We start from the raw sequence: 27390 nt of genomic DNA on the forward strand, positions 1-27390 counted from the left end.
GCTCCTCTTTGATTTTTAAGTTCTGTTCATATGGCTTCATTTGAGAAGCTTTTGAATATGTCATCCCTCCTTACTGCTGTAACTGATTTTCTGATCAATATTGTGACACCCCTTTCTCTATAACTCCTTCCTTATCTTGCCTGAAACCTACATATCCTGGAATGTTCAGCTGTCAATCCTGCCCCTCTCTTTCAACTATGTCTCAGTGATAGCTATTACATCACACTCCATGTTTTAATTTATGTCCTTGACTTATCTGCCTTGAACGTCAGACTCCTTGCATTAAAACTTTGCCAACTCCCTTGTGCCTTAACTGTCCAGAATTTCTACGTCTTCTTCACTCCCTTGTTGTCTCTTCTAATTTTAACTGCACATCTCCCCCATTGAACCTCCTCTCTGGATCCCACCCCTGGCCAAGTTAGTTCAAATTCTCCCCAACAGTAACAGCAAATCTTCCAGTGAGGATACAGGTCCAATTCTGGCTGATTTTTTACAGATTCCACTGACCCCAAAACCCAGTTTCTCTGACATTACCTACAACAATAGCTGTGATTCAATCTTACCAGTCTGCTATTCTTAAGGTTACCACTGAGTAAGTGCAACTGACTGGAACAGCTTTCTATGGCTCCCATGTAAGGGACAGGGAATTCTGCAGTCAGCATCTCACCTCTTTTCTCCCTATAGTCAAAGCACAGATCAGGAGTGCAATGTATACTCTCCACTTGCATGGACAACTGCAGTTCCAATGCCACTCAAGAAGCTAAACTATCTAACACAAGACAGCCCACTTGATTAGTACCCCATTCGTCACCTTAATCATTCACGTCCTCCACCATTGATGTTGAGTGCAGCAATTTGCCAAACCACCTTCAAAAACACCTTACAAACTCATAACCTCGGCAATCTAAAAGGATAAAAGCAGTATATACAAGGGAATACTGCCACATATAAGTTCACTTCAAAGCTACACATCATCCTTACTTGGAACCATGTCATTGTCCATTCACTGTTGTTGGATTAAAACGTTGGAACCTCTTTTCCTAACAAAGTTGTAGGTGTATGTATTCTAAATGGATTGCAGCAGTTCACACGATAGCTCAACACCACCTTTCTCATTAGTGATGGGCAACAAAAGATTGGCCACCAGACTCCTACAAAAGATCAAAAAAATGAGTGGACATTGGACTAGATTATGGTACAAATGGTGTCGGGCGGGATAAGCAACTCAATATAGTAGGAGACACAGATTGGACAAGATATGAAAAAAAAATCCACAATCGGTATCTTCACCAGGGAGAAATCTTCCAGAATTGGGTGGCTTTTCTGAACACCACGAGGAGGCAGTGGTGTAATAGCAATATCACTACACTAGTAATCTGTAACCCCAGGCTAATGCTCTGGGCACATGAGTTCAAATCAACCATTGCAAATGTGAAATTTGAGTTCAATTTTTAAAATGTCTGAAATTGGATTAGGAGTTGGCTGGCTGGAAGAAGACAGAGGGTAGTAGTTGATGGCAAAGGTTCATCTTGAAATGCCGTCACTAGCGGTGTTCCGCAAGGATCTGTTTTGGGCCCATTGCTGTTTGTCATTTTTATAAATGACCTGGAGGAGCGATTAGAAGGTTGGGTGAGCAAGTTTGCGGATGATACGAAAGTCGGAGGAGTTGTAGACAGTGAGGAAGGATGTGGCAGGTTACAGCGGGATATAGATAAGCTGCAGAACTGAGCAGAAAGGTGGCAAATGGAGTTCAATGTAGCTAAGTGTGAGATGATTCACTTTGGTAAGAGTAACAAAAAAGATGGGGTACTGGGCTAATGGACGGATACTTGGTAGTGTGGATGAGCAGAGGGACCTTGGTGTCAGAACCTTTTTCCACGTATGGAGTCAGCTATTACAAGGGGGCATAGCTTTAAATTAAGGGGGGTAGGTATAGGACAGATGTTAGGGGTAGGTTCTTTACTCAGCGAGTCGTGAGTTCATGGAATGCCCTGTCAGTAGCAGTGGTGGACTCTCCCTCATTATGGGCATTTAAGTGAGCATTGGATAGGCATTTGGAGGATAGTGGGCTCGTGTAGGTTAGGTGGGCTTGGATCGGTGCAACATCGAGGGCCGAAGGGCCTGTACTGCGCTGTATTCTTCTATGTTCTATGAAATTAAAAGCCAACCTAATAACAACCATGTAACCACGGTCAATTTTCATTAAAAAAAAACCCATCTAGTTCACTAATTCAGGAAAGGAAATTGGATGTCCTTGTCTTGTCTGGCCTATGTGAATTCCAGACCTATAGCAATATGGCTGTCGCTTAACCAACCTCAGAAATGGTCCTTGCAATGCATTCAGATCAAGGGGTAATTAGAGATGTTCAAATGCCAGGAATGAATTAAAGAACATAATGGGAACTACCTAGAGACATCAAACCTCCCAGACTCTTTCCTAAGACAATAGCAGTGGATTTGAGTGTTTATTTTGAACAAGGAAACTTCACCTTTGTTCTTTTCCTCCTCTCACATAGAACTGGTAGTCCCTTCTGAATCCTCAGAGGAACGGTTCTGTGCGCTTTTTAGGAAATGAATGTTATCTTTTTTTCTTCCTGGTGAACTTCAGAAAGTCTGATTCTAACAGACGTGTTATTTGTCACTCCATTATAGGAAGGAAATTATTGTCTTCGACAGGGTACAGTGCCAGACACACAAAGATTCCTGGTTACCAGGAATTTAAGGAAAAATTGTTATATTTTTTGGTTGAAAACAAAGTGATTTCCCTGATATTTTCAAGATTATTAAGATAATTCACCAATCTAATAAAGATATTTAAATTAATTAAACAACATTTGACATCAAACCTGAGGAGGTATTACAGCAGTTGACTAAAAGCTTAATAAAGAGGTAGGTTTTAATGATTATCTTCATGGTCAAAGAAAGGCAGCTTTTTTGGGGGGGGAGGAGTCTCAGAGCATGACACTTTGGCAGTCAAGGAAATGGGAATCACTGGTGGATCAATTTAAATCAGCAATGCTTAAGAAGTCAGAATTAAAGGTGGGCAGATGTCTTGGAGGATTTCGGTTTTCCATTCATGAATCAAATGGGATTTCCCCCTGACAGGTGACAACAGTTTTGTCATTATCAGTATTAGTCTTTTATTGAATTCAAATTCTACCATCTGCCATGGTGGGATTCAAACATTATCTGGGTCTCTGAATTAACAGTCTAGTGGTTATATCACTAGGCCATCATCTATCTCCCATGTTAGAGATGTTACAGAGGTATGGAGTGGCAAGGCCATAGTGAGATTAGAAAAGAGGATGATTTTAAAATTGACATCCTACTTTATCAATGGATTACTTTTTAGACACAATTATCATTATGTCGCAATCTCCCTAAAGTTGTCAGGTTTGCACCACATAATACACGATGCTGCTGAGTGTATTCACCAGTAACAATCCAAATAAACATAATTTCAATATTCTTGTCATATTTATGCCTTTTTGACATAAATTCGGTTTGCGCCTTCAGTCATCATGTCACTTCTACTTATTGATATTTGTATGCTAAATCTACAGATATTGTTTTATTTGAAATTTCAGCAAGTGCACCAGCTCGGAGAAAACAAATTTTACTTTTCTGTTTCTCAGTGCTGATATATTCCCAACAACATTGAGCAAAGTTCAAAAGTATTTAATTTGCCACAAAATCATCCAGTAGTCAATAAAGTGGTGTATTAGTGAATATTTTTCTTTTGCATTTTCTTATCATCCTTAACCATCCGTCCAGAGTTTTCATGCTTATTTTGGGTAGCTTATTATAAAAATGCAATAAATAGTAAAATGTGTTAGATGATTTTCCCTGGTATCATCTGGAGATGTCTTTAACTGTTTGCAGTTTGGAAATTGTTGTTCTGAAAATAAATCTTTTGTCTCTCATAATATTCAGGAGCAGTTCCCTCTTTGGAGTTCTCCGCATCTGCATCTCTCCTCCTTTAAAAAAAACCCACCTCTTACCTTCCGACTGTCTCATTGTTGGTTCAGTGTAACTTTCTGGTCTGATTTACTCTCTGTGAAGCACCTTGGCACAGCTTTAATGAAGTTAACAGTGCTACAGAAATACAATTTATTGAGTGAGTGATCTAAATTGGTCGTAATGTTTGAATGAAACCATTGGGTTCTCCTTTTCTTTATAGCACTTATTTTTTCTTTGATTAGCAGTGGAAGAGAGATACTTGGCAATTTTCCCCTTGATGGGAATGGTGTGTTGATGTCTGGTATTTGAATTTGAGACTAAAGGCTGTGCGCCTCTTGAGATATTTTCTCTCAAAATAAAATCAAGACTTTCACTAATCTTGAGATGCATTGAAGAAGAATCAATGAAGACGTTCACTGTGCTTTCTTACTGAAGATGCTGCCAAGCCTGCTGAGTTTCACCAGCAATTTCTGTTTCAAGTCCAGCATCCGCAGTTCTTTTGTTTGAGTTTAGTTCAGAGATCACACACCTCTTGAAGAGATGGGACATGTACCCGGGTGTCCGGGGTCAGAGGGAGGGACACTACCACAACGGCTCTGACTGACCCTGCACTCAGCACAGCCGCAGGAAGTGACGACATTCTGAGCAGGTCACGAGGGTGGAAGTTGTCGCTGAGCCGGGACGGAGGGTGAAAAATCGGGCTGTGAGCGGAGATGGTGAGGGGCTTCGTTGGACACAGACACGTTTTACTGGGATTGGGCCTGGGCCTGGGCCTGGGCCTGGGCCAGGGACAGGGATAGGGACAGCGGCCTGTCGGGACTGACTGATGCCGGTTTACATTCTGATGAGTCACCGGCTCCGGGCCGACTGCAGGCCCTAGGCCTGCTCGCACAGAGCCAGGCCCGGGAGAAGGAGCCAGGCCCGGGAGAAGGAGCCAGGCCCGGGAGTCCCGTCAGACGCTATCATTCACCTCACCGCTCCTCTTCCAGTGGTGCCCCGAGAGCGCTCCCCTTCATACAGCGCCGTATTAAAGTGTCGTGGGCACGGCTTCATCGTTTTTGTTTCACTTCCTGTCGGGTTCAGCAGATCCGCTCTGTCCCGTGCTCTTGTGTGTAGCATCGGGGAGATCTCATGTACACAACACCTTTCAGGCTGTCGAGATACTGTGCAGCCAATTTGGTACTTTTGAGACTCTGCGTGGGTTACCCCCCACAGGCCAAAGATATCCAGCTTAGTTAGAATGGCCATTGCCCACAATGACCCGGGATAGACTGGCTAGCTATGGGAAATGCAGAGTCAAGATTAGAGTGGTGCTGGAAAAGCACAGCAGGTTAGGCAGCATCCGAACCTGACCTGTTGTGCTTTTCCAGCACCACTCTAATCTTGACTCTAATCTCTAGCATCTGCAATCCTCACTTTAGCCTATGGGAAATGCAGGGTTGTCTGCATAGGGTAGGGGGTGAGTCTGGGTGCGATGCTCTTTGGAGGGTGAGGGTGGACTCAATGGACTGGTCTGCTTCCACAATAGGTATTCTATGAGTTAAGGTAGTCACAGTCAACCTGTTCAAAATCTTTCATGATCTGTTGTGTATGACATCCTAAGATTTGGGGCATGAATAGATAGAACTTTGTGACAAGTAATGAGAGCAGCAGGCTCTACTTACCATGTCAGGTGCCATATTCCAGTTGTTTAAGGTTCAGAATCTGTACATTAGCAACTTTGGATCTTTATCACTATTCCTTCACTGGGTCAAAATCTTGAAAGTCCCTTCCTAATAGTGCTGTGGGTCTACCTACAGCACATGGACTGCAGTGGTTCAAGAAGACAACTCACCTTTGTCATCACAATTTGGAATGTGTAATGAATGCTGATCTAGCCAATAATCTTGCATTTTGTGCATATAACATATAAAGAAAGGAGAGCCCCATCTGAAGATTGAACAGTACCACATAACATTTCACTCTTCTGATTATAAACTATGTTACATTTTAAGCATTTGCAATATTGTTTCTTACAGTATTCCAGAGGACTTAAATCTCAGTTGAAGGACAGTGTTCCTGTTGGTGAACTAGCTCCTAATGCAGGACCCTATGGTGTGCATGATACATTGCGTCGGGGGTAAGTGCTGTATATCTTGAGTAGCTACTGATTGCCAAAGTTATTGCTGAATAATGTTGAAGTTGCTCAGTTACAGTATGAGGTAGTCATGTGTTTGGAAGCAATTAACTGTGTGGTAAGATAGCCCGTTCATTAACTATTTAGATAGTTATTTTCAGGTTATCCCATTACTACATGTTCTTGTTCTTTGCCACTTTATTCTGTTTTTATGATATGGGGACAAACCGTTACTCTGTAGGGTGAACATAGAGTTTATTAATCAGAACCAATTCAAGCTTTCCTTTATACTATACTGCTGTTATGAAATGACTGAATTGATGAGTGTGCTTTCTGTATCAGTGATTGCTGTTGGAGCTGGCAAACTTCCTTTACTCTGCAGTCCCAAACCAGTCTGCTCCAATTAGTGTCCAAAACAACTTATTTATCCTTTGGATTTATATTGTTTTGATGTTTTGCTTCCCAACAATAAGTGTCAGACTTTGAAACAGTATTGTCTTAAAAGCATGAGAAAAAAGTGATGTGTTCAGTGTAACATTTATGACAGTATTGTCCTTATAATGGGTGTTTTGTGATTCCTCTGTGATAATCCAAATGATACTAATACTGGACCAGTCAGATATGCGTGAAACCTGTCATGATAAGCCTAAGTTTTTTATTTTTGTAATTTGGTTACTTTTGTAGTCAGTCACTGAATATATTCTCATGAGGCTGCCAAGGAAAAATGCAAAACTGTGGCAAACAGTGCAAAGAAAGATTCAACCCTTTTTCCCATCAATATCCTTTACAGACATTTAACCTCCGTGAAGTCTCAGTCATATCCTCAACTGACTATGTCACAAATATTTTGTTTTTATCTTATCACAAAGTTATATTCACCAGGTGTGCTTCCCTCCATTTCTCCCAAAATAAAGTTTTGAAATAGTCCTTGAAGCATATGCTACTGAAAAGGCAATTTTTAAAACTGCCTATTCTTAGTTTCTGAGAAAATGCTAGTGAGCCACTTCTCAGAATGCTGTATGGTAGGAAGTTCCAGGATTTTGACCCAATGATGAAAGGATGTTTACTGATTGAGATTGTGGGGAACTTAACAGACATTGAGTATAGGTCTTTGAAGGCAGCAGTGTTCATTTCACAGCATCCTTTTCCTTCTGAATTTTGGACTCTCTGGTTTGGGACATGTTGTCAAGGAAGTCTTGGCAAGTTGATTCACGACATTTTGTAAATAGTACACACTAAAATGCTGGTTTATTGGTGGCAGAGGGGTGAGGGTTTAGGCAAATGGATCAAGCGTCTGATATGCAGATTGCCTTAGCCTAGATGGTTTCAAGCTTTTGAGTGTTGCAGTGGTAATGATCCAGCCAAGTACTCTAGTCCACTCCTGACTAGTTTTATTCCTGATGTTTTAACATCAGGGGCCTACAAAACATTTTCTGCTCTAAAGAAATGCACTTGTAATTCTACAGAGAGGCTTGACATGTAATGCAATCAAACAGGATTGTCCTTCAAATGGCTTGGGAGCTGCAGTCCAGCCTACCAAAGACTGCATCAAAAAATGTGTTGTATCGTGCCATTGCCTTAAATTCTGAATTTCTGTGATTATTCAGGAATTTTCCTTCCAGTTTTTTCCAATGCCAGTACTTAGAAGTACTGAGAACAGGGGCCAAATATGTGCTGTCGGTGCCAGCTAATGACCAAGACAGGGAACAGGAACCAGTGGGGAATTGAGCGGGGATTCGAGTGATCGTGAAAATGGCCAACTCCATGAAAAATAGAAAAGCTGGGATGGTGAAGACTCATCATTCAATGCTACAGCCCCCAGTTACCAGATCAAAGCAAGACAGCAAATGTGATCAGGGGAAAAATTGAAATGTGACCCCTCGTAACAGAAATGAGATCAGAAACAAGCAGCAGATCAGAATTTCTTTTAATATACTAATGCCTTAATATTTTGGTATCCTCGTTTCGGCAAAGTATACCTTCGTTGGATGGATTGTAATTTTGTAAAACAGTTAACTGGAACAGAGGATGTTAATTGTACGTGAAACTATTTTGTTATTCAAAGAATCAAATTTTAGTACTTTGTCTTTCCTGGTTGTGGAGCCAAAAACATCAGTTCTGCAGAAATAAACAATGAATGCTTACTCTGGAAAATTAATTAGTGGTTCCTGGAAATGGGATAGGCAATCAGTATTTATAGTTACACATTTGTGTTACAGATTTGTTGATAAGATTAAAAACCTACATTTTCAATTATTCATTTGATATCTTAATCATTTTTAATGTTCTGGGTGACTAGTTCATGTTTTAGTAAGGTTAAAAAAGAGTGGACTATTTAGTCCTTTGAACTTGTCCCACCATATTCTTAGAGCATGTAATTAAATTTCAATGACTTCTATACTGAAGGAAATAAAAACACTTAATGCCAGGGCTTCCCAAAGTGGAGGTAAAAGTTTAGGCCGTCAAACTCCAAGGCAGCAATTCCCCTTCTGCCTGCTCTAATAGGTATTCTCCTGCATCCTCATTGCTGTCAAGGGATTGCAACATTTTTCAAGCCTTAAAATGGGGGTCATAGTGGGAAAAGTATAGAAACATTGGATTAAGGAACTAAATTTGAGCGAATGTATATCAGATCCTCTTCAGAATCAGAATATTACTCCTGTGATTATGTCCAAACATTAGCACATAAGATTCAGCAGAACATTATTAAATAGTGAATTTTTTTTAGCAATAGATTTGAAGAAACCTCTGGTTCTTTTGAATGTTGGTAAACCTACAAATATGGGGGGAGGGGGTGGGGTGGGTGGTCAGTTAGCTCAGTTGGCTAGATGGCTGATTTGCAATGCAGAGCATGAGTTCAGTTTCCATACCATCAAACATTCTCCTTTTCAACCTCGCCCCTCGCCTGAGGTGTGGTGAGCCTCAAGTTAAACCACCACTAGTTGTCTATCACTAATGAGAGAGCAGCCTTATGGTTTGGTAAGACTACAGTGACATTTTACCTTCAAATGGGAGAATATGTTAGGAAGCATAAAAGTTAGCGAGGATTAAAGACTTAACAATTAGAAACACAACCTGCTACTAAGTCAGAATCCATCAAGCATCAAATAACATGTAAATTGTGATTACAGTCCTTAAAATAAGTTCAATTTTTTTTGTCTTTAAGATTCTCCAATGTTAAGTCTGAACTTTTGCCAAGTCATCCCCTGGAAATTTTGGAAAACAATGTAAGTCCAGACACTTCTATGTTTTACTTAAAATCATTTTAATGCGGTATATATTTATTTTCCTCAATGGTATAGTAAGTACTGTATAAGCATGGTACAGTGTGATGCCGTGTCACAGAGATCGTTAGCTCCCAGACTTCATTGCTGCTTATTCAGTTTACTGATCTGTGAGGACAGCAGTTGGGGTGCTTTGCTTAGTTTGAATGCATTTGGGCTTGAGAGGAAAATGGTTGTGCTTCCTGTTCTTGCTTTTTATTGCTGTGAGCTGAAAATGTGTTGCTGGAAAACGCAGCAGGTCAGGCAGCATCCAAGGAACAGGAGAATCGACGTTTCGGGCATAAGCCCTTCTTCAGGATTGCTGTGATGCATGCTCAAAAGTGCATGGGTGAGAGCCTCATGAGGTCTGGGTCAACAGTTCAGTGAGAAGAAATGTGAACAGTTTATTTCAACTTTTTGTTTAGGCATGCAAGGTATTTAAATATTAGTGTCATACTTCCTCATAGTCAAAAAAAAAACCTTCAAGGCCAAAGTTCACGTGTAAAACAGCCATCTAGTTAAGAATTTGCAATTGAAAAATAAAATTATAGCCCATTTCAAACTTTAATTACTAAACGTTTTGGCATGGCCCATGCCCACTGATATTTGGCATTCAGTCCTAAACCTCTGATCATTACCTCAGTGGTCATTCAGTTAATGTATGGAGAAAAAGTTTTTATCTAATACAAATTAGCGTTGTGGTTATACAATTAAGTAAGAGACAGTAAATTTGGAAAATTACCAATTTAAAAATGTTGGCTTGAAATCAATGATTTAGTTTCCCTCATCAAGTTGAAGCTGTATATTTGCATTTCCAATGATGGACTTTGGTGTTGATGATGATCATGTTTCAGTGGATGAGAAATAAAGACAATATCTCAGACAGACAGTGGGAAATTCCTATGCTTAATCCCTGATTAGAATCATTGGGGTCTTGACAGAGCAGGTAGAAGAAAATTGTTCTCATTGGTGGAAAAATTGAAATCAGTGGGCATAGGTTTAAAATATTTGACAAAAGAGGAAGTGGAGATATGAGAAACTTCCATGTAGTGAGTCATTGGGATTTGCAATATGTTATCTTATAATTTAGTGGAGGCAGGTTCAATTGAGGCATTGAAGAATTGCATTATTATCTGAAAGAAAAATTGCAGTGCTAGGGGGAGAAGGTTGTGGACTGGAGCAAGAATGGTCAAATAATCACTGCCTGTGCTGTATGCTTTTTAATTGTTCATTCATGGGATGAGGGCATCATTGGCTGGGCCAGTATTTATTGCCCATCCAAGAGGACAGTTAAGAGTCAACCACATTGCTGTGGTCTGGAGTCACATGTAGGCCAGACCAGATAAGGATGGCAGTTTCCTTCCCTAAAGGACATGAGTGAACCAGATGGGTTTTTTCAACAATTGACAATGGACTCTTAATTCCAGATTTTTATTGAACTTAAATTCTACCTTCTGCCTTGGCAGGATTTGAACATAGGTCCCCAGAGCATCAGCTGTATCTTTGGATTAAGGGTCCAGCGATAATACCACTAGGTCATCGTTTCACTTTTAATAAATTCTGAGATTAAGAACTGGATTTGCTAGAATTGGCTGTAGAGCCCTTTTTGGTAATCAGTGACTCCTACTCTGGGTTGTTGTTGAACTTTTTTTAAAAAATTACTTGGTAGAAGTGCAAATGCTGCCTGCTGTAGTAGAAAATTACAAGCAACAGAGGAGTTGTGTTAACTGTCTTGAAAAGGGGATGATTATATGTACACAGTGGGTGGAAACACTTTTATTTAGAAATGTATTAAAAATCTCCCTGACCTTCTGCCTCTTAGAAATGCTTTCTATGTTCACGTATACATCAATTCCTTTGATGCTTTGTAATGCTGCGATGTGTGCTTGAAGTCTTGCAGGCCATTGAAAAAAATTAAAGGAGCAGGTATAGGCCATTTGGCCCTTCATGGCTTCTCAGACACTCAACAAGATTTTGGGTGGTAAAAACAATGACTGCAGATGCTGGAAACCAGGTTCTGGATCAGTGGTGCTGGAAGAGCACAGCAGTTCAGGCAGCATCCAAAGATTTTGGGTGGTGTTCACCTCCAGTTTTCTGCACAATTCCCATTTTCTTTATTTCTCTGATCAAAGACTGATGATGGAACGTGTGCAAGGATTAACAAACAGAGAGTAGAGTTGAGGATTTGTTATGGAAATGTTAAAACTTAATGCATGATAGATGCACTGTTCTTTTGCTTTCTCTGGCATTGAAGCACAGTCCAATGCAGAATATTGCAGAAGCAATGCAACAAACTTCTACCTCAGTCTCACAACATTTTCCTGAAACAAGCCTGTGTCATAAGAGCTTAATAAATAGAAACAGTTGTCAAACACAGAGCCCCTCAAGGCAGCTGCAAAATTTAATATAACCATAGCTGATCTTGGACATCAACTCCACTTTCTTTCTTGATCTCTATATTCTTTCATTCCCAGAATTAAAAAAAATGATCTTCTAAAGATAAGATAGTCAAAAGAAAGCTCTTTCTGCTAGCTGATGGTAAAAGTATTATGATTCCTGCTGATGTTAACACCAGACAAGTCAAATCCTGGACAGAAACCTGGCTTGATAGATCATGGTTTGATTTGTTTGCTGAAAAGTAGCATGCAATGCTCCAGTTATTTTTATACTGATAAAAGACAAGTTTATTAGTAAAAATAATGAAGATAAAATAGAATAAACTAAACCGCATACAAATTCAAAAGATTTTTAAACACATGGTGAAAGTATAATCCTATTAATCCCAAAACATTCGTTTATAAATTAAAAGAAAAAAATGATAGTATTTAAATAGTACTCAAAATACATCCCTGGTATGCTACCCAACCACCACTTTTATCATACTCTAACCAGAATCCTTTAACTAAAACGTCAGTAGGTTTAAGTCACGTGTGATTTCAACCTTCCTGGAGTTATCACATATTTGCTTAATTGTGCTGTGCTTTTTAAGTAACCTCTTCAGGGTTTTATCCCAACACTGCTTGTCTGGGACTAACAATAATACCTCACTAGTATAACCTAGTTCACCATATATCCTTCCCCTCTCAGGAACATGATTCCACATAGTCATTTTATTCCAAGGACTTCACACACCTACTTTACTCAAAGTAAAAATTGGAACCTGAAAGTTTCCCAGTCGAAGCTTTGGGCATTCCCCTGCCCTTTAAAAGACTAGTCTGATAAACCTTTAATAAACTTTAATAATTAACCATTATTTACATTGTTTGGTCACAAAACAGTTTAACATAAACTAAAAGTACATTAGTGGTTCACGATACCCATTCATTCTAAAGACAGTCCTCAAAAACGTTTTTAACAAATCACCAGGATGACAGAAATTCTTTAGTCAAATTAATTATTAACTTCAGTAACATCAAAATCCTACCGTAACATCAAAATCCTACCAGTTGCTAATTCAAAATCCATAAACCTAAACTTAGAATGATATATTACAAGTTACAGCGCAAGGATGAAATAAAGATTTTGAGCCAGAGTACCGGGAGTTAATGAAGTGCAGTGTTTTTATGCAACAAATGGTAACGATAAGGAACGTGTTATCTACGCTGATGATATCATGGGAGATGAATGATTATTTAGGCACTAAAGGGAAATATACTTCCAGGGCTACAAGAATAGTTCAGGGAAATGGGACAGATTGGATTATTCGACAGAGAGTTGGTATCTTGATTGGCTAAACATCTTCCTTCTGTACTGTGACCCTACCTCCACTGTACTCTGAACATTATCAGCTTTCTTAGACACAAAATTCTGAATATTCACCACGCTTTGAGTGAAGCAGTTTCTCTTTATCCTAATCCAAAAGGCTTCCTTTAGAGTCATGCTGCACAAAAACAGATCCTTCAGTCCAACCAATCCATGCCAAACATTATCCTAAACTATACTAGGCTCACCTGCCTGCTCCTGGCCCATATCACTCCAAACATTTACTATGCATGTTTGTAAATGTCTTGTAAACATTGTAATTGTATCCACATCCACCACTTCCTCAGGCAGTTCATTCCACACATAAACTACCCTCTGCTTAAAACAGTTGCCCTTCATTTTTTTTTAAACTCTTTCTCCTATCACCTTGAAATGTGCCCCTTAGTCTTGCAATCCCATTTCCTAGGGAAAAGGCAACTATCATTAACTCTATCCATACTCCTCATTATGTTAAAAGCTTCAATCAAGTCACCTCTCAACCTCCTATGCTCCAGTGAAAAAAGTTGCAACCTATCTAGCCTTCCTTTATAATTCAAACTTTCCACACCCAGCAACGTCCTGGTAAGTCTCCTCTGAACCCTCTCCAGCTTAATAATATCCTTCCTATAACTGGGTGATCATAACTGGACACAATATTCCAGAAGGGGCCTCACCAATGTCCTGTACAACATCAACATGACTTCCCAACTCCTATGGACTGCGCAATGAAGGCAAGCAGGTGAAACGCCTTTTTAACCACCCTATATGTAATGCAAACTTGAAAGAATTATGTACCTAAATCCCTAGGTCACTCTGTGCTACAACACTACCCAAAGACCTACCATTGGTTGTATAAGCCCTACCCTTGCATTTATCCAAATTGAACTGCATCTGCCATTTTTTAGTCCATTAACCTATTTGATCAAGATCCCTTTATAGTCTTAGAAAACCTTCCTCACTGTCTAATTTGCCACTAATTTTGTTGTTGTCTGCAACCTTACTAAAATGCTTTCTATATTCTCATCCAAATAATTTATATAAACAAAAGAGGACCCAGAACCGAACCCTGTGGATATCCTGAAACACTGCATACCGGCTCTAGTTGTGCATCTAAGGGAAACCGCCTCTCAAAAATATCTGTTCAAACAGATCAAAAGGTTCATTCTAGTGAAACTTCAGTACTACTCCCTCTAAGGCAGGTATATTCTGCAATACAATGCACAAAGTTGTACACAGTGCTCCATGTGATTTCAGTAAAACTTTGAACAATTGTAGCAAGATTGTTGCTCTTGTATTCCAACCCTCTTGTACTAAAGACTAAAGTCACTTAAAAGTCCCTAATGACTCTGCTTCCACCACCACCGCTGGCAATGCATTCCATTCACTCTCAATTCTTTGCATCAAGAACCTACCTCTGACGTCTCCTCTATACCTTCCTTCTAACACCAAAACTATGACCCCTCGTGGCAGTCAGTCCTGCCCTGGGCAAAAATCTCTGGCTATCGACTCTATCCAGGCCTCTCATTACCTTGTACACCTCAATCAGGTCACCTCTCTTCCTCTCCAGAGAGAACAGTCAACCTGTCCTCATAAGACAAGCCCTCCAGTCGTGGCAGCATTCTGGTAAACTTCCTTTGCACCATTTTTCCTATAATAGGGTGACCAGAACTGGACACAATATTCCAAGTGTGGACTCTCCAGGGTTTTGTAGAGCTGCAGCAAAACCTCACAGTTCTTAAGGTCAACCCCCCTGTTAATGAAAGCCAAAACACCATATTCATTCTTAACAACCCTATCCACTTGGGTGGCAACTTGAGGGATCTGTGCACTTGAACACCCAGATCCCTCTGTTCCTCCACGCTGCCTTTAATCCTATATTCAGCATTCAAATTCAACCTTCCAAAATGCATCACTTCCCTTTTATCTAGATTGAACTCCATCTACCATTTCTCAGCCCAGCTCTGCATCCTGTCAATGTCAAGCTGCAGCCTGCAAAAGCTCTCGATACTATCAATGGCACATCCAATCTTTGTGTCATCAGCAAACCTACTAACCTGCCCCACAACCTCCTCATCCAAGTCATTTATAAAAACTACAAAGAGCAGAGGCCCAAGAACAGAGCCGTTTGGGACGCCACTCACTACTGACCTCCAGGCAGAATACTTTTCATCAACAACCACTCTCTACTTTCTGTCAGCCAACCAATTCTGAATCCAAAGAGCCAAATCTTGTTGTATCGCATACCTCCTGACTTTATGAGCCTACCGTGGGGAGCCTTATCAAATGCCTTGCTGCACACCATGTCCACTGCTCAACGTATATCGTCACCTCCTCAAAGAACTCAATAAGATTTGTGAGGCATGACCTGTCCCTCACAAAGCCAGGCTGACTGCTTTTAATCACGCTATACTTTTCCAAATTGTCATAAATCCTATCCTTCAGAATTCTTTGCCAAACTTTGCTGACCACAGATGTATCACTGACTGGTCTGTAATTGCCAGGGATTTCCCTATTGCCCTTCTTGAAAAGGGGAGCAACATTTGCCTCCCTCCGATCCTCCAGTACGATCCCTGTGAGAATGAGGAAGCAAAGATCTTCACCAGCAGCTTAGCAACCTTCTTTCTCGCTTCCCGGAGGAACCTGTGATAAATCTGGTCTGGCCCTGGGGACTTATCAATCTTAATGTTTGCCAAAATTTTCTGCACATCAACTTCCTCAAGCTTGATCTGTTCAAGCTTGCTCCACAAAGTTCTCATTCACAAAAAGTCCCTTTCCTTAGTGAAAACCGAAGCAAAAAACTCATTTAGGGCTTCCCCTATCTGCTCAGACTCCACACACAAGTTCCCTCTGCTATCCCTGCCTACCTTTTCCCTGATTATTCTCTTATTCCTCACGTATGAGTAAAATACCTTTGGCTTCTCCCTAATCCATCCTGCCAAGCCTTTTTCGTGCCCCCTCCTGGATCTCCTCAGTCCATTTTTGAGCTCCTTCCTCACAAGCCTGTAATCCTCTAAAGGTGTGTGCTAGACCCTTACTTCCTCCACTCTGCCTTCTTTTTGATGAGAAGCTCCTCTGTTCTCATCACCCAAGGCTCCTTAACCTTCCCATTTTGCCTGTCTCAGAGGAATAAATTGATGCATCACTCGCAACAACTGCTCCTTAAACGGTCTTCACATGTCTGTTGTGTCCTTTCTGTGGAACAATTGCTTCCAATCTGTACTTCCAAACTCCTGTCTCATAGCTTCATAATTTCCTTTTCCCCAATTAAATATTTTCCCATGGTAACTGCGTCTTTCCCTCTCCATTGCTATGGTAAATGTGAGGCAGTTGTGGTCACTGCCAACAAAATGTTCTCCCACTGCGAGATCTGACATCTATCCTGGCTCATTGCTGAGCACCAAATCCAAAATGACCTGTCCATTTGTCAGCCTGTCCACATACTGAGTAAGGAAATCCTCCTGAACACCTGACAAAAGTGGCTCCATCCAAACCATCTGCAGCATGGAGATTCCAGTCAATATTTGGGAAAGTTGAAGCCACCCATAACAACAACCCTGTTACCTCTGCATTTTTCCAAAATCTGCTGGCCTATGAATTATTTGATCTCCCTACTGCTATTTGGGGGTCTGTAGAAGACCTCCCAATGAGGTAGCTGCTCCCTTGCTGTTCCTAACTTCCACCCATAATGATTCAGTAGACAAGCCTTCCTCGACATCCTTCATTTCTGTAGCTGTGATGCACTCTCTGATTAGCAATGCTACACCCCACTCCTTTTTTTCCCCTCCCTGTTTTTTTAAAATGTTCTAAACCCTGGAACTTCTAGTAACTGTTCCTGTGAAACCCAAGTCTCCATTATGGCTACAACATCTTAGTCCCAAGTACTGATCCATGCTCTAAGTTCATCACTCTTATTTCTGACACTCCTTACATTAAAGCTGGCACACTTTAACCGATCCTTTTGTTCCATCACATACAAAACAATCACGATAGATTCAATACATCCTATCACTGCCTCATCTACAACTACCCCCTGCTCAGATGTGTAACTCTGGTTCCCACCCCCTGCCAAACTAGTTTAAACCCTTCCAAACCATTCGAGCAAGTCTCCCACCCAGGACATTTGTACCCCTCCAGTTCAGGTGCAACCCATCTTTCATGTACAGGTCTCACCTTCCCCTAAGGCATCTTAATGGTCTAAGTATCTGAAGCCCTCCCTCCTGCACTAGCCACGCAGCCATGTGTTAAGCTGCACTTGCTGACTATTCCCCACCTCACTGTCTTGTGGCCCTGGTAGCAGACCTGAGAATACTACTCTACTTATCCTGCTCTTCAGCTTCCATCCTAGCTCTCTGTAGTCACTTTTCAGATGCTCAATCCTTTCCAGGCTAAGTCATTGGTGCCAATATGTACCGCGATTTCTGGCTGCTCACTCCTGCTTCAGAATCTTGTAAACTCAATCGGCGACATCCTGGACCCTGGCATCTGGGAGGCAACATACTTTCCGGGAGTCCCGTTCCTGACCACAAAATCGGTCTAACTATTGAGTCCCCTAGCACTAGCCCTTTTCTATTCTCCCCCATTTCCCTTCTGAGCCACAGTGCTAGACTCAGTGCCAGAGACCTGACAACCATGGCTTTCCCTTGGTAGGCTGTCCCCACCAGCAGTATCCAAAGCGGTATACTTTTGCTGAGGGGAACAGCCACAGGGGATCCCTGCTCTGTCTGTCAGTTCTCCTTCTGCCCCCTGACTGTAAGCCAGCTGTCCTTATCCTGAGTCTGAGGAGTGACCACCTCCCTGTACATCCTCTCAATTTCCCCCTCAACCTCCCAGATGATCTGCAGTTCATCCAACTCCAGTTCCCGAACTCTGTTTTCAAGGAGCTGGAGTTGGGTGCACTTGCTGCAGATATGGCCAGCAGAGACATGAGTCATGTCTTTCATCTGCCATGTTCTGGGGGAGGAACGTGCAACTGCCCTATCATTTGTACCCCGCTACTCTGAAAGCCCACACAGGACTAAACAAGGAAGAGAAAAACTGAAAAACATAGCAAGTCTACAGACTCTTATTAAGGTTAGAGGAGATGGGTGGGAGGAAACCCCTCTGGTGTAGGGTCTCGGGTTTAGATCTCACCCACTTTAAAAAATAAACAATCACTTACTTTCCCAGCAGGTGCCACTTCTTCCGTTTTCTGCTCCCGCTGTCCGAACTCGAAAAGGTCGTTTCTGATGCTTCCATTTGCTGGTTCCGGTTTTGCTGTAGTAGCCAGTATATTGGGTCTAGATCATTGTGCTTGTTGGTAGAGTCCATGGATGAATGTCATACTTCTAGGAATTCTCTGGCTGTCCGCTGTTTAGCTTGTCCTATGATTGTAATTTACAAGATTCCATGCAAAGACTGGAGCAAACAACTGGAACCGGTAACCAGGAGCAGCAAAAACTAAACAAATAAGTTCCAGAAGACAAAGTATAGCTGCGCTTCACAGGAGGCTCCAAAGCACTGAATATGTCCCCTAGACAGGGGATGAAACGTCTGCAAATCAACTTCCTAGCTCAGCAAACATACCCACAGCCATGACAACTGGCATCTGAGCTACAAATCTTTGCACAAACCTTGAATATATGTATGTATGTTTTATAACTTAAAAAATCTAGTTGAACAGGAGTAGCTTATTGAAAGCATGAATTTAAATTCAGAAAATTTTGACTTCACAGTTTGAGAAATATTAATGTATTTTTTGTATTCAGTTTCGGCTCAATCAAGACAAAATGAATTTTGCTACATTGAGAAATATTCAAGGACTGCATGCTCCACTAAAGTTGCAAATGGAATGCAAAGCAGTAAAACAGGTAAGCTGGTCTGTTTGATCACTTTCTCTATTAAAAATAATTGCATTATGGGTTTTTATTAGTTTACAGGAATAGTGCATGGGTAGGCTAGTCCTGATACTCTTTCTGAAAGCAGGAACACTGAAGGCTTACTATATATGTTCAAATTCACCTGCAGTTGAATTCAGAATTTGCATGTACATCACTAATAATGTCACCTATAGATTAGTTTTTTTACTAGCTTATGTTTCTTTGCAAGGAAAATAGAATGTGATTACGTGATTGAAGTAATATTAACAATCTTAAAGCATGAGAGAAATGAAAGACAATCACAAGACAGAAAGTCACCAAAAACTGACCTAAATAGTCATCTGTATTATTCTGTAGAAGAGTACGGATGTTTGTCTGTTTAAGAATAGTGTGTATTTGATACATTAGTTGCATCCTCATCTGGCTCTCTAAGCTGTTTTTCAGCAGAGAGTGCAGCAAGTGTTTCAAGTTATTTCTGTCTACCGATATCAGGTGTTGCTATTTTCTTTTTGACACTGTGGATGTTTGAATAGGTCATTACTCTATTGACTTTAGTTCAGGTTTCCACTGCTAGTTAAAAATTAAAATATGCAGGGCAGGCATATCTGAGGTGCCTTCTGACCATTTAGTGTGGAGCTGGGTTTATATTACATCAGACTGACTAAGAATCCCTTCAATGACTAGTTGAGATTTTTGGTACTCTTCTGCACATTGACAAATTTTCTGAATTTAATTTGTGACCTATTCACTTTTTGTTCTGTATCATTACCTCTCAGAAGTAGGCTTGCTAGACCAATGATGTAAGAGATATAAATTAAATATGAAACCTAGAGAATAATTTTGAATCATCCAACAGAGAGGACTTTCCAAATAATATGTCCGTAGTTGTGCATTATGTGATGATGTCAAAAGAAGTTTATTCATTGAGTAAATAATCAGAAAGTCCCTTCCAACTCCTTGTGGTAGACTAAGCTGTTAATCATAACTTGCGGGTACAAGATTCATTACTTGAGTACATTGAGCTACCCTGAACATGCTGTGCCTTAGAAATATTATTCTTTTTGTGAAACATTATACAAAAACCCTTCATATTGTTCAGGCATGTTCTAAAGACCCAATAGTACTGTTTGTAAGGAGAAAGCAGCATGGTGGCTCAGTGGTTAGCACAGCTGCCTCACAGCACTGGGTTCGATTCCAGCCTTGGGTGACTATGCAGTTTTCAAGTACTCCCCATATTTGTGTGGGTTTCTGAGTGTTCCAGTTTTCTCCCACATTCCAAAGATGTGCAGGTTAGGTCTATTGACCGCACTAAATTACTCTGTCATGTCCATGACTGTGTAGGTTAGCCATGCGAAAATGCAGGGTTATGGGGATAAGGTGAGGGGCTGGATTTGAGTGGATGCTTTTCAGAGGGTAGGTACAGAGTTGATGGACCAAATGGCCTCTTTCCACACTGTACGGATTCTATGAAAGAGAGTTTTCTTAATTTTGGCCAAGATGTTAACATCAAAATAATCTGGTTATTCATTTCATTTCCAGTTAGAGGACAATATCTTGCACAAAATGGGTTACAATGCTTAAAGAATTGCTTGGACTTGAATGCAATTGCATTAAAAATATCAAAAGTATTTTGAGCAGTATGGTTTAAAAAAATGCTTGTTTTCTTACCCTCATTTTGGATGGATAACAGTTATCTCAAAATACTTTTCCAGTAGTCAACCATATGTAACTCTACTTTCAATTAGGCACAGCGCTTGCCTTTCCTCATTAGTTCAAACATTGCACTGGAAACTCTTCAAGGGAATGATGAATACATTGGCTTTGAAGACATATTGAATGGTAAATAATTTTATTAAGGCTTAGTATGTTTTTTGTTTTAATTACTATCTAAAATTCATAGTTGTACAACAAATAAAAATAAAACTTAAAGCTTTATGTAAAAGTAAAGAATAATTAGTGTAAATATATTAAGATATTCATTAAGCAGAAAAGCATATCGAATGCCTGAACATCAATAATTTCATCATTTCAATTACAGTAAAATTATTCAATAATCAGTTCATGTTGAAGCATCCTTATTGCCTTAATCTTAATATGAAATATTGTAGATATTGTGAGAACTGTCACTTAATTTGCTTTTCTTTTTAGACCCAGCCCAGAGTGAAGTTATGGGTGAACCACATCTTATGATGGAATACAAACTTGGTTTACTGTAATTCACTGACATCAATGAATATTTTAAAGAGACAAGTATTGCTTCCTGTTGCTGTGAATAGGCTATTCTGAATATTTCAGGAACATCGAAAACACAAACCCTTCTAGCAAGTGACTGATCCAAATGAAGAGTCATTTAACACCTGTGGATTTCAACATCAGAAAAAAATTGGCAAACGTTAAGTTGTTAATTAAACAAAAGTGAACTATCAGCAAAGTCTTTAAGAAATAATTATTCTGGAAAGGTAACTTAAAATCTATTTGCATAAGTGTGAGAACATAGCAACCCAATTTTGTTGCACACTCTAAAATGTCTTGTCATTTGTGGTATGCCCAAGATGTTAAAAAGGTAGAACTAAGGCTATCAGTTATTTCAGATATACCTTTTTGTCATTAAAACATTCAGTATCCAGTAGGGCTTAATTGTTATCATTCAGTCATGTTTGCAGAAGATCAAAGATTTTATACCAGAACAAAGACTGTGAAATGCTTTGGTCTGGAAATACAATGCAACTATTTGTTGAAAACTGCATTAGTTATGCATTTTGTTTAACAGCAACATTATTTCCTATTGAACAACAAAAGGTTGTATCATTAAGTAGCTCAATTTATCCAGATTTATGGCTATTTCATGACTTATTTACTTGGTATTTCAACCTTTAAATCATATCGAGGGAGATAACACTCACTCAATGTGACTTAAAGGTAGGAATACGAAGTAAACAAGACTGTCGTATTTAGGGAGTGTTGTCTTCTTAACATGTATCTTTATTGAAAACTCACCTGCTACAATTAGACATATAGATTTTGACAAACAAAGCTCAAGAATCCATAATTTTTAAAAAAACTAACCTGGCATGAATCTTTAAAGTTCAATAAAAACATGAAAATTAGTAGGCTGACAAAGATTCTGTCCGAAAGGGAAGTCAAGGAATACTTAAAATAGCATTACTGATTTTGCAAGATGTTTTGCTTCCTTCACTTTCACACTCATGTACTTTGATCTCTAATTTTGTTAAACATATAAAAATGCATCAACCAGAGGATAAACAAACACCTTAAGTTTATTTCACAAATGATAATGTTTGTTTGGTTTGCAATATTGTCACTATGAGCAGAAATGCAGTTAATCTGTACTTTTTAAAATTCATATAATAAAAATGGATATAAAATGTTTGAATTTGACTATTTGCTAATTTCAGTTTAAGTAGTTAATTGTTACAAGGAGTTATGGTATGAAGCAGTAAGTTGCTCAACATATTTCACATGAAGGTTGGGTGTGAGAGAATGTCAGTTATATAAATTTATTATAAATTATATTATACTTATAAGTGTAAATATAGATAACTTACAACATAGGGTGCTCTCCAGAACAACCTACAGTTCTTCCGTCTACTAACAGCCATTATGGTGGCCATATCTACTTTATTTAATTTTGCTTGAAAAAGCATTTTAAAGAGCATGTACCCCCTCTGGATCTGTCTGAATTTTCACCTGAAGGAAGTGATCATGACACAGAGAAAATAGAAGAGGCTAAAAGGCTTAAACAACAGTGAAAATGCGCCCTAGAAAATTGGCTTAGTATTTGTACTCCAAACCTCATTAAATGCATTAAATAATGATTACAAACTGTTGACTGTATTGTTGAGATGGGTCATGGATTTTGAGGTGAAAATGTGAATACTGTTCTAATCGCTTGGAGTTGATGATGTGAAGTTGCCGATGTTGGCCTGGGGTGGAATTGGCAACATGGCAGTAGCCCCTTTTCAGCACAGATGTCTGTGCTAACTTTCTGAAAGACCAATAAATCAATTTCCCTGCTGTATCCACAGAGTCTTTCAGTTTCCTTTCCTTTCAAGTACTTATCCAATTCCCTTTGAAAATGCATCACTTAATCTGCATCCACAATCCTTTTCATATTAATGTGTTGTTTCAACCACAACAGAAAATCTTGTTTATGGTTCTCTTGTTTGCATTATGCCCTTCATCTTTCTTGTACTAAGAGCTATCCTAGTTTCTTTAGTCTCTCTACATAATTGTACTTGGTCCTCACCAAACCCCATCTCTTTCTCCCTGGCAACTAGTCTGTTTTCAGCCTTGGAGTCACAATTGAACCTGAGATGAATTCTGATGACATAATGCCCTCACTAAAACTGCCAGTTCTAATTCTGTAATATTACCTGGCATGACCACTGACTCAGCCTTTAATGTTTAGGCTGAACTATTCCAATTTATTTCTACTGGCTTCCAATGTTGCTCCCTCATATAAGCTTGAGGGCATTAAATCTACCCAGTCCTGTTCACCACCATCTGTGCTTGTTGACCTCATGCTTCAATTGTAAAATTTTCATCCTTTTCAATACCTTATATGCAGAAATGACAGCTAGAGTGCTAAGACCCCTCGGAATCCTAGTAGCTCACAAACCCACCAACACTCTCAAACAAAAACTAACAAACCTAAAAGACCCAGTATAACCCATGAACAAAACCAACATCGTCTACAAAATTCCATGCAAGGACTGCCACAAACACTATGTAGGACAAACAGGAAGAAAGTTAGCCACCAGGATACACGAACACCAGCTCGCCACAAAAAAGACTCGACCATCTCTCTCTCGTAGCCCTACACACGGAGGAAAGAAACACCATTTCGACTGGGACAACACATCTATATTGGGACAGGCTAAGCAAAGACATGCCAGAGAATTCCTAGAGGCCTGGCACTCCAACCACAACGCCATAAATAAACACACAGATCTCGATGCCATCTATCAACCCCTCAGAAAACGAACAGGAAATGACATCACCAGAAACCCCATCCAGGGCAAACATATAAATAGGAAGCAGGAGACAATAGCTTCGCTTCACTTGGAGGTCGCCACTGATGATGTTACCTAGCCAGGTAATGAAACATCTGGATACCTACAGCTCAGTGAGCAAACCTAAACCTTCTATGCACTTAGCCCTTCTCATCTTTCATTTCCTATCCTAAAGCCCTTTAAAATATTTGTGCTCCACTAGTTCTGGCACTTTGTGCATTATCAACTTTTACTGTTATGCCATTAGTGGCTATACCATAAACTGCAATGAACCCAAATTCTGAATTTCCTCTCTGGATTTCTTTTTTCTAAAACAACATTCCTTAAAACCAATATCCTTGAATAAGCTGTTGATCTTCTTTCCCAATAACCTATTTGAATTTTCTTTCTTAGAAAGAGCTTTGCCATGTTTTACTTTGTTAATTGTGTTGTGTGAATACAAGGTTTTGGTGTAAACTATGGTCTCAATAGGGTGAAGTGCTGCAGATGCTATAAATTGGAAATAAGAACAAAGTGCTGGAGAAACTTAGCAGGCCTAGTATCATCTGTGCAGAGAGAAACAGCTCCAAAGTAGAGTCATATTATACTCAATGCTCACTCTCTTTCCCTGTCCATAGATGCTGTCAGATCTATTGAGTTTCTCCAGCATTTTGATTTTGAAAAGCGTAATAATTCAGTGGCTTTTACTATTGTTTAAAAAGTTTTTTCTTTTTAAAATCTGTTTTCATATCCCTTTGTTTTAAGCATTTCAATTACTTGAACACAATATATATTCTCTTTAAAATTTTTAAAAACCTGTACCAAATACTATTCAGTGAACACTCCCAATTTTTCATATCTTCCTTTCTACTTTCTAACAAACTGGTCAACATTCCAGTGAATCTGTGCTGTACTTTCTCAAATACCACAACATCTATTATGTGGTGTCTGAACTACAGAGTACTTCATTTGTGGCTTTATTCCACTGAATATTCCAAAGGAAATATTTGCAGTTTTCAACATTTTCTCTACATCTGAGTTACTTTTAAGAAAAGAAAATTGTGCAAGCTATTTAGGTGCCTTCGTTCAGAACAAACATCTCAAAACAATGGCTGGAATATTGTCAAAAAATGTGGCACTGGAAAAGCACAGCAGGTCAGGCAGCATCCGAAGAGCAGCAGAGTTGACCTTTCGGGCATAAGCCCTTCATCAGGAATGGCTAAAATATTGATGGTAATTGGCAATGAAACTGTTAAAAATGTTGGCCATGATTTCCCTGGAACAGTAACTTCTTGAATCTGCACATGCAGTAGTTTATATATTAAGATAAAGTTACCAAAGTCCTACTGGAAAATTGAGAAAGATAATTGGTGGTTATTTAATCTGAGAGTCATCACACAGTAGCTGAGGAGAGAGGTTGAGACGGAAGACCCTTCACTGTCTGATGTTGGAGATTGAGCCCACACTGTTGTTATTGTTATGTATTGCAAACCAGCTGTCAGCCAACAGAACTTATTAAAACCCTGACTGCAGAAGGCATTGTGGCTTATTGAGCCTGTGTTTGCTTTTTCAAAGAGCAATTAAGTTAATCACATTCACGCACTTCCCCCCCCCCGTTCCTTTCTTCAGATATTTATCCGATTCCCCCTTGAAAGGAATTAATCTTTGAATCTGCATCCATCATGCTTTCAAATAGTGCATTCCAATACTAAATAACCTACCACATAAGAAAAGCTTTTCCTTACGTTTCTCTGGTTTTTGACTAATTTCTGCTGGTTGTTAATGCAGAACAAATCACGTCAAAAGTTTGCACTGACAAACTATCAGTGTTATTAAACTGTGTTTAATTTGGGGCAGCAATGTATGCCTGTGAAGGTGTTATGCAGTCAGTTCCTGTATGTTGCAACTCACAGGAAACATGCACTGGAACTCAAGCTATATTACTCAACAAATCATATCAAAAGTCTAAATGTCTTTTTGAATCAGCAAAAAAGGTCAATTTGTTGGTCTTTATTACTTTTCATGAGAAATCAGATTTTCACTAGGCTTTTCAATAAACTCAAAAGTAACACATTTAATGCAGACAAACTTATTCTTGAAACAAATGGCAAACTGGTTAGCAAATAAGTTGCTATATGGATTGAACTATATCCCATTATTCCCTAACATGCACATGTTCATAGACAGGACAGTGATCGACCCCACTCTATACAGATTATTCTGCTATAAAGTGTGTTTTGTTAACTTAAATATGCTGTAAAATGATTGATGAACTGGGGACACTGTTTCTAAAGGGGGAACTTTTAAAATGTGTGTTGGCTGTAATGCGATTACATTGCCAACACTTTAAGCGCGTTTTTAAAGTGCGATATTTCTATAATGCGAGGTTGCACAAGAAAAGGACTTAAAAGGACTTGTCTCAGGGGTCAGCAGCCTCCATTTTTGGGAGCAGCAAAAATGAGGCCCATGGGGCTGCCGGGAAGGTAAATTTCCTTCTTAAAAGGACTCACCTTGAACCTCAGCTGCCTCCATTTTCAGCAGCAGTGGGAGCAGCAAGAGCGAAGACCAGGGGGCTGCTGGGAAGGTGAATTACCCTCTTAAAAGGAGCAGGAGCATCCACGGGACTGCTGAGTAAGTGAGATAGTATACTTGGGTGGATGCTTTACCCGAAATACTACTTAGGCAGTGTCTCTCACCCATCTTCCTCCTCTAACCAAAAAAAAAGATTCTGTGCACTGGATTGGCAAGATTACTAGTTTTTTTCAACAGTCTCTTTGGGAATTCAGAACAATGGGAATGGATGTTAGGACAGTTGAATGTTCCTCCTGTAGAATGTGGGAGGTAAGGATCACTACTAGTGTCACCATTGATGTCATCTGTGGGAAGTGCACCCAACTCCAGCTCCTTGGGTACCATGTGAGGGAGCTGGAGCTAGAGCTGGATGGACTTTGGATAATTCAGGAGGCTGAGGGGGTAATTAAGAGGAGTTACAGGGAGGTAGTCACACCTCAGGTACAGGAAAAAGGAGATGGGAAAGTGAACAAGCAGACAGTGCAGGGATCCCCTGTGACCGCTCCCCTCAATAACAAATATATCTTTTTAGATACTGTTGGGGATGGGAACGTACCAGGGGTAAGCCATGGGGTACAGGTCTCAGAAGGGAAGGGGGAGAGGAGTAGAGTATTAGTCATTGGGGACTCCATAGTTAGGGGGACAGATAGGAGATTCTGTGGGAACAAGAGAGACTCATGGTTGGTGTGTTGCCAGGGTTCATGAAGTCTTGCATCGTGTTTTCGGGATCCTTAAGGGGGAGGGGGAGTGGGGGAGCAGCATAGGTCCACTTAGGCACCAATGACATTGGTAGGAAAAGGGTTGGGGATGTAAGGCAGAAATTCAGGGTGGAAGCCAGGAGCTACAACAAACAGAGTTGTTACCTCTAGTTT

At 39.9% G+C, this 27390-nt stretch overlaps 1 protein-coding gene across 2 annotated transcripts; it reads left to right on the forward strand.

The window, feature by feature from the left end:
* Window positions 1-4570: 4570 nt before the first annotated feature.
* Window positions 4571-22325, forward strand: LOC122550772 (proteasome maturation protein). 2 transcript variants are annotated; one of them, XM_043692016.1, is made up of 6 exons: window positions 4571-4676; window positions 5979-6079; window positions 9243-9303; window positions 18825-18926; window positions 20681-20774; window positions 21084-22325. In XM_043692016.1, exons 1-6 carry the CDS (start codon window positions 4674-4676, stop codon window positions 21149-21151), a joined length of 429 nt encoding a protein of 142 aa, XP_043547951.1. In that variant the 5' UTR covers window positions 4571-4673; the 3' UTR covers window positions 21152-22325. The 2 variants fall into 2 exon arrangements, with proteins under 2 accessions (XP_043547951.1, XP_043547950.1); XM_043692015.1 differs by lacking the exon at window positions 4571-4676 and adding an exon at window positions 4775-5139.
* Window positions 22326-27390: the final 5065 nt, after the last annotated feature.

This window comes from Chiloscyllium plagiosum, chromosome 6 (assembly GCF_004010195.1).
Source record: "Chiloscyllium plagiosum isolate BGI_BamShark_2017 chromosome 6, ASM401019v2, whole genome shotgun sequence".
In the NCBI taxonomy this organism is placed as follows: Eukaryota; Metazoa; Chordata; class Chondrichthyes; order Orectolobiformes; family Hemiscylliidae; genus Chiloscyllium; species Chiloscyllium plagiosum.

Excerpts from the sequence above, each read along its gene's own strand:
- LOC122550772 (XM_043692015.1), top strand. The coding sequence starts at position 5,092 with ATGTACACAACACCTTTCAGGCTGTCGAGATACTGTGCAGCCAATTTG. Across the intron at positions 18,927-20,680 it reads AATGCAAAGCAGTAAAACAG|GCACAGCGCTTGCCTTTCCT; the intron begins GTAAGCTGGTCT and ends ACTTTCAATTAG. Across the intron at positions 20,775-21,083 it reads CTTTGAAGACATATTGAATG|ACCCAGCCCAGAGTGAAGTT; the intron begins GTAAATAATTTT and ends TTTTCTTTTTAG.